Source organism: Canis lupus, chromosome 8, assembly GCF_011100685.1.
Source record: "Canis lupus familiaris isolate Mischka breed German Shepherd chromosome 8, alternate assembly UU_Cfam_GSD_1.0, whole genome shotgun sequence".
NCBI classification, from domain to species: domain Eukaryota; kingdom Metazoa; phylum Chordata; class Mammalia; order Carnivora; family Canidae; genus Canis; species Canis lupus.
The window spans coordinates 63,070,988-63,089,408 of record NC_049229.1 but is presented as its reverse complement, the minus strand read 5'-3'; the positions used below and the strand labels follow the sequence as shown (position 1 = coordinate 63,089,408).

The following is an 18,421-nucleotide window of genomic DNA, read 5'->3' as shown; positions in this document are numbered from 1 at the left end:
TAGTAACTCTGAATGTGAACGGGCTTAATGACCCCATCAAAAGGCGCAGGGTTTCAGACTGGATAAAAAAGCAGGACCCATCTATTTGCTGTCTACAAGAGACTCATTTTAGACAGAAGGACACCTACAGCCTGAAAATAAAAGGTTGGAGAACCATTTACCATTCGAATGGTCCTCAAAAGAAAGCAGGGGTAGCCATCCTTATATCAGATAAACTAAAATTTACCCCAAAGACTGTAGTGAGAGATGAAGAGGGACACTATATCATACTTAAAGGATCTATTCAACAAGAGGACTTAACAATCCTCAATATATATGCTCCGAATGTGGGAGCTGCCAAATATATAAATCAATTATTAACCAAAGTGAAGAAATACTTAGATAATAATACACTTATACTTGGTGACTTCAATCTAGCTCTTTCTATACTCGATAGGTCTTCTAAGCACAACATCTCCAAAGAAACGAGAGCTTTAAATGATACACTGGACCAGATGGATTTCACAGATATCTACAGAACTTTACATCCAAACTCAACTGAATACACATTCTTCTCAAGCGCACATGGAACTTTCTCCAGAATAGACCACATACTGGGTCACAAATCGGGTCTGAACCGATACCAAAAGATTGGGATCGTCCCCTGCATATTCTCAGACCATAATGCCTTGAAATTAGAACTAAATCACAACAAGAAGTTTGGAAGGACCTCAAACACGTGGAGGTTAAGGACCATCCTGCTAAAAGATAAAAGGGTCAACCAGGAAATTAAGGAAGAATTAAAAAGATTCATGGAAACTAATGAGAATGAAGATACAACCGTTCAAAATCTTTGGGATGCAGCAAAAGCAGTCCTAAGGGGGAAATACATCGCAATACAAGCATCCATTCAAAAACTGGAAAGAACTCAAATACAAAAGCTAACCTTACACATAAAGGAGCTAGAGAAAAAACAGCAAATAGATCCTACACCCAAGAGAAGAAGGGAGTTAATAAAGATTCGAGCAGAACTCAACGAAATCGAGACCAGAAGAACTGTGGAACAGATCAACAGAACCAGGAGTTGGTTCTTTGAAAGAATTAAGTAAGATAGATAAACCATTAGCCAGCCTTATTAAAAAGAAGAGAGAGAAGACTCAAATTAATAAAATCATGAATGAGAAAGGAGAGATCACTACCAACACCAAGGAAATACAAACGATTTTAAAAACATATTATGAACAGCTATACGCCAATAAATTAGGCAATCTAGAAGAAATGGATGCATTCCTGGAAAGCCACAAACTACCAAAACTGGAACAGGAAGAAATAGAAAACCTGAACAGGCCAATAACCAGGGAGGAAATTGAAGCAGTCATCAAAAACCTCCCAAGACACAAGAGTCCAGGGCCAGATGGCTTCCCAGGGGAATTTTATCAAACGTTTAAAGAAGAAATCATACCTATTCTCCTAAAGCTGTTTGGAAAGATAGAAAGAGATGGAGTACTTCCAAATTCGTTCTATGAAGCCAGCATCACCTTAATTCCAAAGCCAGACAAAGACCCCACCAAAAAGGAGAATTACAGACCAATATCCCTGATGAACATGGATGCAAAAATTCTCAACAAGATACTGGCCAATAGGATCCAACAGTACATTAAGAAAATTATTCACCATGACCAAGTAGGATTTATCCCTGGGACACAAGGCTGGTTCAACACCCGTAAAACAATCAATGTGATTCATCATATCAGCAAGAGAAAAACCAAGAACCATATGATCCTCTCATTGGATGCAGAGAAAGCATTTGACAAAATACAGCATCCATTCCTGATCAAAACTCTTCAGAGTGTAGGGATAGAGGGAACATTCCTCGACATCTTAAAAGCCATCAATGAAAGCCCACAGCAAATATCATTCTCAATGGGGAAGCACTAGGAGCCTTTCCCCTAAGATCAGGAACAAGACAGGGATGTCCACTCTCACCACTGCTGTTCAACATAGTACTGGAAGTCCTAGCCTCAGCAATCAGACAACAAAAAGACATTAAAGGCATTCAAATTGGCAAAGAAGAAGTCAAACTCTCCCTCTTCGCCAATGACATGATACTCTACATAGAAAACCCAAAAGTCTCCACCCCAAGATTGCTAGAACTCATACAGCAATTCGGTAGCGTGGCAGGATACAAAATCAATGCCCAGAAGTCAGTGGCATTTCTATACACTAACAATGAGACTGAAGAAAGAGAAATTAAGGAGTCAATCCCATTTACAATTGCACCCAAAAGCATAAGATACCTAGGAATAAACCTAACCAAAGATGTAAAGGATCTATACCCTCAAAACTATAGAACACTTCTGAAAGAAATTGAGGAAGACACAAAGAGATGGAAAAATATTCCATGCTCATGGATTGGCAGAATTAATATTGTGAAAATGTCAATGTTACCCAGGGCAAATTACACTTTTAATGAAATCCCTATCAAAATACCATGGACTTTCTTCAGAGAGTTAGAACAAATTATTTTAAGATTCGTGTGGAATCAGAAAAGACCCCGAATAGCCAGGGGAATTTTAAAAAAGAAAACCATATCTGGGGGCATCACAATGCCAGATTTCAGGTTGTACTACAAAGCTGTGGTAATCAAGACAGTGTGGTACTGGCACAAAAACAGACACATAGATCAGTGGAACAGAATAGAGAATCCAGAAGTGGACCCTGAACTTTATGGTCAACTAATATTCGATAAAGGAGGAAAGACTATCCATTGGAAGAAAGACAGTCTCTTCAATAAATGGTGCTGGGAAAATTGGACATCCACATGCAGAAGAATGAAACTAGACCACTCTCTTTCACCATACACAAAGATAAACTCAAAATGGATGAAAGATCTAAATGTGAGACAAGATTCCATCAAAATCCTAGAGAAGAACACAGGCAACACCCTTTTTGAACTCGGCCATAGTAACTTCTTGCAAGATACATCCACGAAGGCAAAAGGAACAAAAGCAAAAATGAACTATTGGGACTTCATCAAGATAAGAAGCTTTTGCACAGCAAAGGATACAGTCAACAAAACTCAAAGACAACCTACAGAATGGGAGAAGATATTTGCAAATGACATATCAGATAAAGGGCTAGTTTCCAAGATCTATAAAGAACTTATTAAACTCAACACCAAAGAAACAAACAATCCAATCATGAAATGGGCAAAAGACATGAAGAGAAATCTCACAGAGGAAGACATAGACATGGCCAACATGCATATGAGAAAATGTTCTGCATCACTTGCCATCAGGGAAATACAAATCAAAACTACAATGAGATACCACCTCACACCAGTGAGAATGGGGAAAATTAACAAGGCAGGAAACAACAAATGTTGGAGAGGATGCGGAGAAAAGGGAACCCTCTTACACTGTTGGTGGGAATGTGAACTGGTGCAGCCACTCTGGAAAACTGTGTGGAGGTTCCTCAAACAGTTAAAAATATACCTGCCCTACGACCCAGCAATTGCACTGTTGGGGATTTACCCCAAAGATACAAATGCAATGAAACGCCGGGACACCTGCACCCCGATGTTTATAGCAGCAATGGCCACGATAGCCAAACTGTGGAAGGAGCCTCGGTGTCCAACGAAAGATGAATGGATAAAGAAGATGTGGTTTATGTATACAATGGAATATTACTCAGCTATTAGAAATGACAAATACCCACCATTTGCTTCAGCGTGGATGGAACTGGAGGGTATTATGCTGAGTGAAGTAAGTCAGTCGGAGAAGGACAAACATTATATGTTCTCATTCATTTGGGGAATATAAATAATAGTGAAAGGGAATATAAGGGAAGGGAGAAGAAATGTGTGGGAAATATCAGAAAGGGAGACAGAACGTAAAGACTGCTAACTCTGGGAAACGAACTAGGGGTGGTAGAAGGGGAGGAGGGCGGGGGGTGGGAGTGAATGGGTGACGGGCACTGGGTGTTATTCTGTATGTTTGTAAATTGAACACCAATAAAAAATAAATTAAAAAAAAAAAAAAGAAAAAAGATTATGTTCGTATATCCTAGTCAAGAATATCTTAGGGGAAAAAATAAAAAGAATATCTTAGGGGGGAAAAAAGAATATCTTAGGAAGAAAAAACTAAGGTTTGGGTGGGGGGAGAAAAAAGAGAATTTCTAGGCCAATATTCTTGAGTAGGTAAGAGAAATGGAATCTTGTTCACATGTGGAAAGGCTGGCTTTAACCAGTAAAACCAGACCCTGCCACAAAGGCCAGGTGTACAAGTACAGATGCTGGAAGGCAGGCAAATGAGGTGGTAGGAAGCTGTGGAAAGTTCTTCTGATTACGTCAAATAGGAAGATTTAAGTTTGGAAAGACAATTGAAAGTCTATAGAGTTTGGAAAGACAATTCACCATGAAATAGTCACTTGGGAGAATGGAAACGTGATTTTACCCAGGGAAATATATGATTGACAGGTATTTTAAGGCCTCATTGAGATCTATGGCCATGAACTTAAAATGAGACCTAGTCAATATTATGTGTTTTTCTCCAGTCACACTCATTGGATAGGTACGGGTGTTGGTAGATGGAAAGATGGATATGACAAGGATTGTGTTTAAGTAAGAGTCTGAAAAAGTGAAGGACAGAGAGGGTTCAGGGACGGAGAGCTATACTGATTGATCTGAGTAAGGAGGACAGAAGACATCAAGTAGGGGAGGGACATGAAAGATAGTAGGACCAACACAGGGTTGTCCAGAGAGAGAGGAAATGGAACTCAGAGGACAGGAGGCATGAGAATGACACTGTAGAAAGGCTGCAGTTGTTAGTAAAAACAAGGTCTGTGTTATGAACATGAGAACAAACAGCTGAGCTAGGGAGTAGGATAAAAACAAAATCACTATAGAAGATGAATTCAAGGAACTGAGAAACCAGAGCATCAGAAGGGTCATCTACTCTAATATTGGAATCAATAAGAATTTAGCCAGAAACAGTTTAGACAAGAGTGAAAAAAGAGACAGGGGTCAAATTGTCACCCGATTTTCAAAAAAAAAAAAAAAAAAAAAATCAAGGGTCAGTAAGATGAGGTTCAGAGTTGGTTTTGTTTGTTTGTTTGTTTGTTTGTTTTGGGTTTTTTTGAGACAAGGTAGGAATGGTCTGAAAGGGGCAGCTGTAAGCAAGGAAGGTGCTGACCTCTCACCCAAGCCCAGGGGTAGTGAGGGAAGCAGTGTCCTTGGGGGCAGAGTCGGGTTTCCTCTAGACTAGGGTGTGAAGAGAGTAGTCAGATGAGAGAGCATATAGGGACTTTGCTCATGAAGGATGGAGGAAGGGTTTCAGTAGCTAGCATAAGGTAAGACAAAAGTTCAGAACAGGAGATGTGTAGCGCCTTATGGAAATTAGAAAAGTGACCTGAGTCTGATACAAACAGAGAGAAAGTGCATGATGCAATCAGACCTGGTAGCTCAAGGCAATCAGCAGTGAGTGGCAAGGCTCTGAGTTTGGAAGGACTAGAAGCTGTAGATATCTGGGCCTCCCTCTACTGCAACTGACAGAGGCAAGAAGGTCTAGGGAAGCCTGTGTCTTACTCTGAGCCTAGGCATCCTTCCAGTACCCAGTAAGGGAGGGAGGACAGATCAGTGTGTCTGTGGCAGGTAGGACACTACACAGATATAAAACTATTATGACAGTATCACATATACATATTTAAAAAACATATTATCATAATTATTAGATGCTTTCTTCTTGTCCTGGTAACAGGCATATTAATATGAAACCAATCTCCTCCCTGGTAGCCTGGGAAACAATCTGATATAGGATGGATAAAGGAGGCAACACACACACACACTCACACACTACAACCGATATATCACACACACAGACTCTATAGACTTACATGGTTTCTTAAATATCCACTCTATAGACCTCTATAGTCTGTAGGTCAATGCTTTTTTCCATCTATATGTAGCAATTTTCCTGGCTCCAAACAATAAGAAGGTATCCCAGTTTCCCTAGAAATCTTCTTAAACTCTATTATTACAGGCTCTTATTCTTCCACCTGCCTGGCTGGAGCATAACCCTTTCCAAATATACTAACGTTCATTCAACAGATTTTTACAGAGCACCTTTGAGGTACACAGCTCTGCTCTGGGAGGTAGTGAACAGCTGGAACTCTCAGGGAATGCCAGGGGCAAATCAAAGATCTGAATCCCTTGTCTTAGGAGTTGCTTTTGTGTGGAGCAGTGGGAGAGGAAGGACTAGAATCAGGACAATAGTCCTGGTACAGCTACTCCCTATCCGTGGGACCCAGGCACGTTACTTCCTCAGAGCGTCCGTCTCCTCTTACAGAAAAGGATAGATTTTACACTATAAATCTCCAAGATCTTTGACAGTTCTCAGCGGTCCACAAGTTATGAATCTATTACAATGATCATTCCTGGCCAATTTCATTTTTTCTAAAGAGTCACATTCTTTTTTTTTTTTTTTTTTAAGATCAGAGCTGAGACATGAAGTGTTGCAATCAGCATTATGGTAATACTACAAAAGACTGCTTTAGGATGAAGTACACCATGAGCTTGCTGCTTTTTTCAAATTATCTTTCTTAAAAACAGTGCCTCCAAGGAGAGGCAAGAAATGACCCCTGAGGCAGGAAATCCACGTGCCATAACAACTTCACCATCAAGTGGTGCCCGTGAATGAGGGGGTAGGTTGCAAGTGGGGTTTTCAGTTCCTGAACACACACAATGTCCACCAGACTGCTGACATTTGGTTAGAGTATGTGATCCACTGTGGACCCTACATGATTATATTCCATTCTTAACCATTCTAAGCACTCTGTGCTTTATTTTAACTGTTCATGTTTGTTCCTTCTTTGGACTACATATCAAAGCTTGCTAAAGCATGAGAAAACAAAGAAGGCAGAAAGAATTCAAATTGATGACTTTTGCAATTTGAGGAAGGCTGAGATGATATCTGAGATATCTTGCTATGAATTAACCACTTCCTCTTAGTGCCAAGGATGGTCAAGAATGGACGATAAAGTTTAGAAACAACGATTCAGAAACATTCATGGAGCCAGTAGAATCACATCTGAATCCAACATGCTTTGGGAAGCAGGAAGGATTCAGAGTGACTCCAAAGCAATTATAATGTCACTGTCTGACATTATAAGATTGAGAGTTTGATGCATACCCGGTGCTGAGACCTGAATGAGAAAGATGCACAAACCTGCATGTCGGGCTGGGAGGAAGAATAGAGACGAGCTTACCTGGATCTTTCTGCTCTCCCAGCTTGTCTAGAATGTTGAAGGAGATGTCTAGGTACTCTCTCTGGATGGCACTGACAGCGATCTTCCTCTGTTTCCTCTGCCTGGGAACAATCTGGATCTTGAATTCAGATTCCTCAGCTCCCTCCTCTTCTGCCTTCCTCTCAGGATTCTGCTCTGTGTCTGACTCGGCACTGGTGTCGGGCTTCTCACTTTCTGTTGGGTTCTCGGTATCCTCGGGGACTTTGAGAAGGACGGTTTTCGTCCCTGAACTTGGCATCAGCTCACCGGGCTTCTCCTCCCCGATGCTGGGCTCGGGGTTGTCGTCCAGGGACACCTCAGGGAGAGCATAGGACTTCTGAAGGAGGTCTCGCTTTTGTTTGAGCGTGAGTGGGCTGCCACAGGAAAGGTCCTGTGGCTCCTCCGGCTTCGAAAGTTCTTCAGAGTCCGTGGCACCTGCTGACTGGTTATTTCCTGAGTCCTTGGAAGAGAAGTCTTTGGAACAATCCTCCACACTTACTTGCACGAGCGGGGCTGTGCTGAGGCTGAGGACAGAGTGGGGGCTGGGGGCGGAAGGGGAGGAGGCAGCGTTTTGACCGGAGGCACCATCATTTCCCTGGTCCATGGTCTCCTCTTCCTCGTCGCTCTCTACAATGCGGAGAGGGGGAAGAGGCTCGAACACAAGAGAGTCGCTGTCGGACGTGGACAGCACCGAGCACTTTTCAGGTCCAGATGTTGAGTCAGAGGACAAATCTATCAGGTCTAAATCCTCTTTCGGAGCAGGTTTAAGAGGAGAATCTACTTTGACCTCAAACGTCTCCATGCAGTTTAACCTAACTTCGGGTATGACAGGCCTGCGAGTCTCTTGGAAGCTTTCCATTGCTGGGTTCTCGGGGCCTTCAGTGTCGTCAGGCCTCGTAGCCGAATTCTGCCTGGGGCGACCATGGTCATGCCTTTGCATGACATAAGCAGCATGGGCAGGAGGCTTATCTATGTCGCACCGGTCTATGCAGGACTTCCTCCGGTGCTCGTCTAATGTAAACAAGAGGGAGTCTGCATTCCCTATATCAAGAGATTTTTGTTTTAAAGAGCGCAGCTTTTTTTTCTGAATGCTTTCTTCTCTCACACAGTGTAGAATGCTGTCTTGTAATGCACCCGTTTCTCTATATTCGGCCAATTCTATTTCACCTGATTAAAACAGAAAGAGCTAGTACTATTTTACTTGGAGATGCCACCACTCTTTTCCCCTCATACTTGGGCATACAACTGGCATAAATCATAATCACAATCCCAGCTCCAACAGGAGGTAAAACTGACTTTCTGGCCAAGTTTTGTAGTTTCATTCTAATTGCAAAAACCAGAAAACTCTGGAATGAGAGAACCCGAAATGGCAGTTTAAGATCTTATTTCCAAAATAAGACTTCAGGATAATTCCTCAGCTCTATTCATTTGTGCACAGGAGAGGGGATCGCTTTTGGGCTGAGGCAGATCTGGGAAACTGTATTCAATTCGTGTGGAAGAGAAGCAAACATTTTGCAACAAATCAAATCAAGCAATGGCCCTCTAAGACGATCATGACGTTAATGATGTATCTGTCAAGTCACGTATATATATAAGTGTGGATATATATATACTGTTTGTGCATACATATATATAAAATCAACGGTATTAAAATGTGTAGTAACATAATAAAATTAAGATTTCACCCCAAACAAACGGTAGAGTACAACATTTCTGCATAAAATTACTAAGAGGAAAAAATTCATACTTCTCTGAACATTCATCTCAACCGGCTGATATTTCACCATTTTGCTGCCGCCTATCCTTTTCAATCTTGCAAAAAAAGTTTGAGACTCTTTATTGCAGGGTCCAGTAGGTGTATCATGAATATCAGATTCATCAAAAACACTATCTTCTTCTAATTGGGGAGAGAAAGTCAAAATTACACTTGGGAGGTTACTCTCTCTTAGGCTGTGTCTACACAAGCATTTCAATGAAAGCATGAGGGAACAAGTCTGGGCTAATCGCTACACCAGCTCAAGTTCTGGCCATTGGTATTTCATTCAGATGTCAAATTATCCAAATGTTGATTGAGCAACCTGTTACAAGGTTGCCTCTCGTTTTCCATGTGACAACTGGCAGCATTTTCAAGAGAGGCATGTCAATATTCCAATAGGGCCTTCATGGGGAAATTTTTCCACTGCTCTTAAAATCAGATAACACACACACATTTTGAGAATCTCTGACACTCCTTGAACATGCCTGCTTTGAGTGAATTTCAGACTAATTTGGCAAAAGAAAATTGAACAAAATGAGTAGATCTCGCCCTTTCCAAAAATATATAAGCCTTCCTGGGATGTGAGAACTGGCATAGACACAGCCTAACAGTACATGCACCTTATACTTTGTGAATGCAAAATACTGTACTCTACACTTGGTAATGAAACACACAACACACAGAAAAGCTTAGAAAAGCCACTGGTCATTTCAAAAGCTCCACAAATGATTATGGACTGAAAAAGTAAACAAAGGAAAAAGAAAACAAAAAATAACATTCCCCCATATTAAAGTCAGACCCTTCTCTGTGGAGTTTGCCACATGTAACTATTATGCATCCTAGAGACTCTTTGACGATACTGAGGCTCTGTAGACAAATCTGTCACTTAGAGTGCCTAGCAAAATTATTTCTGTGTACTCTTTTATCTCTATTTGGCCACTTTTAAACCAAAGGTAAAGTCATAAATACATTAATGAGGAAAGGGTTGCTATGTTGCAACCCATAGAGTTCACTTAATAATATTTCTTCTTTCATCCTTTGGAAAGGCCAAAATTTGGTACAAAGTAGAATTAAAAAAGCTACAAAAATGCACTTCATACCACAATAAATGGAATTCAAGATGAATATCATGAAGCCATAGTATTTGGCCTATTTTATATCTATCTATATGATAAAATGAGGCTCAGGTGTGTGTGATTATGACTAAGATTTCTTGAGTATTCAGGGAGTTGTATAAGAAGAGAGCCAAATTTTAAGGACTAATCCTGTCCTCAAACACAAGACTCTACAACTAAGTAAAATTTGAAGCAGCAGATGATAGATAAAATAATCATACTAATCTTTAGTCAAATAAAAAAAATGAGTGTTAATGATCAAAATGATACAAAACTCCTGGTGAACTTCTGCAAAGATGACAAAGCCTATCAAGTTCCCATGTTCCTGGGAAGATGCAACACTATAATCTGTTTTATTTCTTTATATCCTTTAAAAAATATATTCCCTTTTGAAAAATACAGTTTTTCAAGGAAGTGGTTGTGTGACTTCCATTACATGATTTTGAAATAATTCTCAAATGTCCTAAATGAGAGATGGAAGGACTTGGAGATGGCTCCTCCCCTTCAGAGAGGCTTTTCTGAGATTGGTCCAAACACTGAGCCTGGATTGAGGACAGCTATACTTTGATGCACTCTATCCAATTTTCCAGAAACTGGGACCTAAGCTGGTAGACAAGATATTCTTCAGGAAAGTTCTGAATTGCACCAGAACTTAAAGAACTTCATTCTCACAGTTCTGTCTGTGGCCAACCTAGATTCTTGGATCTTTTAGCAATAAATGAACACTAGCTTCGATCCATCCTAGTGAGGTTATTTCTAGAGCAGTCCTACCAAGTCAGAATCTACTAAACCACAAAGGGTCATGGGGTGCTTGGCTTTCTCCCAGGATTAGATTAGATGATGCCACCTTTTATAAGAGTCTAGACACCTTGTGACTTATACTAAAGACAGTTCTCACCCGAAAAAATCCTGGTTGGGATTTTACTCTATCTAAAGTTTCATTTGACTGCCTCCTTTGCAGAAAAGCTATCAATATAAAAGGTGTTGATACTAGAAATAATTTAAACCTATGCAGAAAAAAATTTCATTATTGTTGCCTTAAACCATTTTCTTATTAAACAAGGAGGATAGGAAGAAACATTTCAGCAAATTTAAATTCCATTCAAATCTGTGAGCACAAAGTTCAGAAGCAAACTAGAGACAAGATCATGGCTCCACCGAGTACCAAGATTTACTTCACGGCCCAAAACAAGATGCTTCCAACACATAGGGCAAGGCTTACAAAGGCTCCTTAACCAAACAGCAATTTTTTTTTTTTACAAAACATTTCTCATGAAATGGGCTTCAGAAGCATATCAACTATTTCTCTTGAATGCTCATTTAAAAAATTAAAGCAGAGACATACATGAGAAAGTTGGAATATTAATGAAGTAGTAGGTGATTTTTTTGATTTCAGAATGATATCTGCGGGTGCTCCACTATCTCCTAATAAAAACATTATCCAGAAATGTACTACATATACAAGCTAAGTTTGGGATAGAATTGAGATATGTAAAGTACCTTTTTCTTTTTCGCTGTATCTGCTTATGTTACTGTTGTCACTGTACAAAGGTCCTGCCGTGGCATGTGGCTTGCAGCTATGATACTGTGCATTGAGTGTATTGACTGTGATGTGAATCAGATGCAGCAGGACCTTGCTGATATCACAGTCTCGATATGGATACTGCTCAATAAAATGGAGGGAGAAAAATATAAATGGTTATTTTGAAGGGTAAGTTTTTCCACATGATCTTGCTAGATACTTTTCTTAGTACTTCTTGGAGTTAAAAAGAAATATACAGAAAAGCAAAACCAGAAATTTTTATCAGGGCCTTATTTTGACAAGGGACTGTATTCCCTTACTCTTGCACCAAACCACAGACGGCAAGGCATGCCAGTTCACAGTTACAATTTCTCTCAAGAAAATTATCTGGCATAAACGCTTGGTGTATGAATACAATTTTAAATATTTTCCTTGCTTTCTGACAGAATGATTTACACATAGATAAAATAAGAGATGCTGAGTGTGGATTGTGGATCACAATCTCTTACGCCTCATCATTTTTGTTTGTTTCAAACACTTGTAGCACGTACATTGACATGGTCTCTACTGCTGTTTGCATTCCAATGATCCTTTACTTCTCAACGCTAATTGTACACATCATGGTTTGTCCCCTGGAGGTCAAATTTCTATCCTACAAAATTCTCCATTTAGATCCCTTAAGTGTTCTCCTCTCTAAGAGAATAAAGTTCACCCTACAAAAGACTGACCATAGCAACTTACCTTGTAAAGGATGACAAGCAAGGCCTTCAACCACATCTGCCGGATATGAGGTTTTAGGGACCAGAGAGAACAACGAGGAGGCTGCTGGAAATAATGGCGCAGTTGAGGACAAGAGCAGTATTTGAGCACCTGAACCACCAGAGGGAGAAGGTGTTTTCCTAAGTTAATGTTATAGTCCATTACCTGAAACAGGAAAAATATTAAGAATTGAAGAAAAACTATAGAGAACACCCAGAAGCCAAAAGGAAAATCTGAACCATCAAACAACAGGCAAAATACTGAAAAGGCACCTCACAGAATGTTAACATAATGGCCAGTTACCACAAAGGTAGAAATTTAAAAAAAACTTATAAATTAAAATAATTTCAATCCACTTAACTACTTACTTCATGTATCTACTGCATTAGCTACTGAAAATAAAACTTTATCTATTCAAGTGTCCTTTGAAGCTATTAACTAGAATTATATTAGAATCAATGAAAACACCTACCATTGGTAAACACTGTGGGAAATGGGCATTCTTAGATGCCACTGGCAAGAGGATTACTCAACACATACTGCTAATTTCAGGAAAGCAATTTAGCAATATCTACTCAGAAGGAAGGAAAAGTACATAGCCTGCCTTTAAATGTATATATCCTAAGGAAAAAGTCAGACAACTATTCCAAAATGGATACATAAAGATATCTAGCCTTATAGTCACCCCGGATCAAAAATAACCTCCCCATTCAAAATAACCTCCATGTTCAACAATACGAGATGAGTTAAGTGAAAGAGTATTTGTATGACAATAGAATACTATGTAGCCATTCACTGGGATATGATGCAAATTTATTTACATGATATCAACTTCATAATCAATTTTAGGCTTAAAAAAAGGTTACATATATTTATCAATACATATAATATGATCCCCTTACTGTAGAAAATCTGTGCATACACATATACATGTATATATGTAAATATGAAAGTAATAAATTTGTAGCCAGCAATATGCACCAAAATGTTAGTTACTTATTTTGTCATGGGTTTCGTGGAGATTTGTATTTAATATTTTACTTTATTAAACAAATATGCATAATTTAAATATAGAAAGAGCAAAGTGAGGGAAGAAAGGAGGAAGACAGCGTTCAGTATCTGAAATGGTGCATCCTCTCTTCACACATCACAAACAACTGAGTATTAGTGGTGATCCATCTAGTCACCAGCATTGACAAAAGACAACTATGTACATATTGCTCCTACTTTACTTATCTGTGTTCATTATATTATAATCTATCTGAGCAAATTTATAACAGTTACTATTATAGCTCCTATCATGAAACAGGCACTGATTAAATGCTCTGCAATATGTTATCTCTAATCTTTCAAAACAAAAACTGTAACCCATGGGCAAAGAAGCAGAGGATGCCTAAGGCCACAACAGATAATAACAGTGGCAGAGTTGAAATTCATATCAATTTCTCTCCAGCCTCAAGTTCTACACCCTTTGCAGACTGCTGCAGCCATTCTGGAGAGTGAGATTTGTAGCACTGGTCAAGTTAGGTATACAGAAAAAATAATCCATTAATTCTGCTCTTGCATACATATGTCAAAGGAATTCCGTGGTGGATTAGGTGCATGTGCAAAATATTCATTGCTGAGCTGTCTGGAGTGGTAAGTAGTTGGGAGCAAGCAATATGGGTGTTCATCCCTGGGAGAATGGATAGTTAAAGCATGGCAAATGTACACCATAGTATAAAATACAGCCATTAGGAGTAGCAGACAAACCTAGAAAAAGCCAATGATGATAATGTAACACAAAATAAGTTGTATGATTAACTCAACTCTCCATTTGAAGCCAAAAAGGATAAAAGATTTTTTTTAAAAAACCATACACAACAATTCTACACTCCCCTGTTGTTTAGTGGATAGAGTTTCAGTTCAGGATAAGGAAAAAATTCTGGAGATGGACAGTGGTTCCAGTTACATAATAATGTGACTCTAGTTAATGCCACTGGAAAAAAAAATGTCACTGAATTATATACTTTAAAATGGTTAAAATGGTAAATTTCATGTGTAAGGTATACTCTACTCTCACTGCCCCCCCTAAAAACAATTCCTGTTAGTCTTATTCATCTTATACTCCCTTCCACATACCCCTGCCTAATAAAGTAACTTGCACAAACCTCTACACAGAACCAATGTTGGCTAAATGGAATTTAATAATTTGTTTCTACTAAAACCCTAATGGTATGACTCCTGAAAGCTTACACTTACTTGGGCAATTCCAGCAATAAATGCATTAAAGCAAGTTGACAGGCGCATTTTTTGTGGTGCAATCATGAAGCAACCTTCCTGTTGGTCATAGCCGAGTAAGACATACAGGTGCCGCTTGACTGTGTTGAAGGCCTTCGCACTGCTGATGTCTGATTCGGCACTGCTCTCGTCCTTCGCCATGAACTTCATGAGCACTGTAATCAGCTGGTGAACTGTCTGGTGGTCAATCCCAGCATCTTCTGGGAGCAAGTCCTTGATGGTGTTGTCATTCTCAGGAGATTGTTGTCCTGTCAGTACAACAAAGGCCATCAGTGGGTGGCTCCCTCACAATAAAGTTAAGTTCACACTAAAATCTCACCTATGGATACAGCATCCTTCCTTCTGCTTCCACTGAATATTTAAAGGTTGTGTTCTGGACAAACTTAAAGGCAAAATATGTTCTACTAAGCAAAGTCCAGGGATGGAAGTTATTGTGTTCAACAACAACCAAGCAATTTGGGGGTAATAAGGGAATAGAAATAGAAATAAGGCACTATATATAGCAAGGTTCTCTTCAAATGGCAAGAAAAATATCTAAATAAACTTTGTATTTAGTGATTTTTAAAATATCTTGGCAAAGTTTTATCCTCAGTGATAAAGAGAAGTTTCTCCTCCAGCTTTGTAAAATAAGTACATAAAAATAACCACAAAAATAATATTCTGAAATCCACTGAGAACAAAAGCATCCACTGAGCTATTTTGCTTAAATTATTATCTCAATTCAGTTATGTTCATAAATCAGCTGGTGGGGGGGAAAAAGTTTTCTTTTCCAAATCCTGAGATATTAGCAGTGGGTACTCTCTGAAGAATATAGTCAAAATTATAAATAGCAAATTATAAGCCCTGCTGGATGAAATGAGAAACACATAAGGGAGGGGTCAGACAGGAAGAAAGAAGCATGAGCTTTTAAAAACAGAAAAACACCACATGAAGGTGAGCTGAAAGTTTACATGAAAAGAAAAAAATACCTTAGCACTGGACTCACTCTTAACAAATAATTGTATCTGAGAATCTCCCTGACTTTGACTTTCTCTCTGTTATTGGTCAAAGTCAGAAATTATACCCTATCTCCGCTTGTTTTTCTCACTCTCCTGATCTGGTTTAGTTGAGGACTTTTGGTGAAGGAAGAATGAGATTTGCTCTTCTCTATGCTTGGGGACTTATTCAAAATACGCTTTGCATTCTTATCCCTTCTTTGACAAACAACATCAGAATTTCTAGACTGAAAATAAGGTTTTTGCTGGGAGGCTTAGGTGACACCCACCACAGTTCTCATCTCCTACCCTGCAAGGAAAATTTCTGCTAAACGACAGGCTTTGGTTATGAACCATCCTAAACCAAACCATGTTTATATCATATATCATATAATATCATATAATTATGGCAAAAAGACACAAAAAGGAAATAGGTGGTAATTTATATCCATTAACTCCTCAACTAATTTAGCAAAATCTCAATCTTTCAGGACACAGCCAAGGGAAGTAGGATAGAAGAAATGCTTCTGGAGACTGTGGGAATTAACTGTCTCAAGGTCAAACACTTTTCTCTGGAGCAGTGGCATGAAGGTAATGTTAAAAAAATGAAGGTAATGTAAATTCAGAATTTACTAGTCTAGAACTACATGTGAGGTAACAAGCTTGGTTGTCTAGTTTTCCCTCAGGTGCTCAGAATAATGTCCATCTGGCTCAAAAGTGATCTACTGAGAAGGGACCATTGATAGTGGGTGAAAAGCAACAAAATCAATTAAATCTAAGAGCCTCCCATTTAGAGGAAACCATCTGATAAACTTCAATATGACCCTAGGACATTAACATTTTCTGTCTCCTAGGGTCTGTGTATGAAAAGTAAATGTGGGTGATGTATGTTAGGGAAGCTTTTATCCAAAATCATTCAAATAAATCTTAAGGACTTGTTTATTACAGCGTTCTACAGGCATCAATGACAGTGATCAGTAAATTGTTAATACCCTCATTCCATGAGGCACACATCAGCCACCAGGATAAAAAGTCAATTTTTGTGGAACACCCTATTTCATTCACCAAAAGGCCAGAAGTGTGAAGCATTGCTATGTACTATAATTAAATGTTTGGAATAAAAGATCAGACCAAATGCACTACTAATGTAAATCCCCCTAAAATAAAATAGAAAAAGTTTAGAGAACTATCTTTCCAGCACTGAGAAATATTTAATCTTGATTTCTTTCTCCTACAGAATATTTACTTTACAACTAGAAGGAGTTATTGCTTTGGGCGAGCTTGGGCCAAGAATGTGACAAGTGTGAGAATGCAGGCTCCCTGCAGGATTCAATGTTATTACAGCAGCAAGGATGGCTATTAGAATATAGCTTCACTCCTCCATTTGTTTCAGTTCTGGGGGGGGTAAGGTTTAAGAGACCCTGTAGCACTGCCTGGCTCAGTCCCCTCCAAGTTCAGACTGGCTAGACTCCAAAGTCTCTGTTAAAAATGGAGCTATGGAGCTGTAGGGGAAGGAGCTACCCCTTTGTTTTATAGCCCTGAGAATCCAGGGAGCTCCCACACAAGGCCCAACACTAAGACACTGGCTCCTTATTTGATTCTATCCTAGCTCTGGTCTAGAAAATAAGTCATTAGACTTCATCTCTAAATATTAATATTTCAAAATTCTTTTTCTCGTTGCAAGTAGACATTCATTTAAAAAGTGTGCAGCCTGAGGCCCCTGAGGGGGCTCAGTCAATTAAGCTTCTGACTCTTGATTTTGATTCAGGTCATGATCTCAAGGTCCTAAGATTGAGTCCTGCAGCAGGCTCTGCACTAAGCATGGAGCCTACTTGAGATTCTCTCTCCCTCTCTTTCTTTCTGCTGCACCCCTCCTCAAAAAAAAAAAAATAGTAAATTAAGATAAAATGTGCAACCTAACTTTTCCCATCAAATCATATTTTCCTAACGATTAAGTACCAACTTCATAAGTGTCCTATTTTCATTTGAAGTACGTCTTTGCTGATCTTCCGTGTTTTAGCTTTAAGTTTGCTGCTCTTTGCTTTCTCTGAACAGGCAATAATGAATGATCTTTAACAAACCATTAAATGTAGTGAAGAAAAAAAAAAGAACTAGTGGATAAAGCCTTTTGCATTAAGTGAAAAAAATCTTCATTCCAAAAATATACTCATCTAATTGAGGGCTTTGCAAGTCTATGCCTTATCTATTATCTTTCTTTAAAATAGCATAAGTTTGTCACTGGTATACTCTTCATAAAGGAAAGTTTCCTTAATCAACTAAGAAAAAATTAGCTTAGAAAAGCCAGAATTTTCTTTATTCATAAAGACAGTATTACTGCTTTAGTTATCTACAAAGGGTATGAAATTTCCATTTTAAAACTTAATGCCTACGGTATTGTCTCTAAGATAGGACATTTAAAACATTTTTGAATTCTAGTCTATGAAATTCCTATATGTAACCATAGATATTTAACTTGTTAAAATTTTTGATTTTATCATTTCTCTAAAGAAAAATGTAAGCATTTTTAGAATCATGAAGCAGTTATTCCTACTGTAACTTTATCATGGACCAGGTCCATCACAATCTGTCTACAAAGTGGCACAACTGATTGAAGCTCCAAAGTGTAATATGATTTTATTTCTTTGATGATTTGAAACCAGGCAGGATCAGGATCTGCTTTTCCAGACTTATCTCTTATTATTCCACCCCAAATGCTCAACGTTCTTACAAGCTGGGCTACTCATAGATCTCAGAA

At 38.9% G+C, this 18,421-nt stretch overlaps 1 protein-coding gene across 11 annotated transcripts in view; it reads right to left on the bottom strand.

Annotated features, from left to right (window-relative positions):
• The window catches only part of UNC79 (unc-79 homolog, NALCN channel complex subunit), a 238,947-nt gene that overhangs the window by 73,535 nt on the left and 146,991 nt on the right, over positions 1-18,421 (bottom strand). For 7 of the 11 annotated variants that reach the window (XM_038545595.1, XM_038545589.1, XM_038545598.1 and 4 more), the window contains 5 exons: positions 14,654-14,940; positions 12,395-12,577; positions 11,632-11,794; positions 9,008-9,157; positions 7,243-8,427 (listed from right to left, as the gene is read on the bottom strand). In XM_038545595.1, coding sequence (XP_038401523.1) covers positions 7,243-8,427; positions 9,008-9,157; positions 11,632-11,794; positions 12,395-12,577; positions 14,654-14,940 — 1,968 coding nt within the window. The remainder of the gene's footprint in view (positions 1-7,242; positions 8,428-9,007; positions 9,158-11,631; positions 11,795-12,394; positions 12,578-14,653; positions 14,941-18,421) is intronic. The other 4 variants (XM_038545593.1, XM_038545596.1, XM_038545599.1 and 1 more) reach the window with 2 other exon arrangements.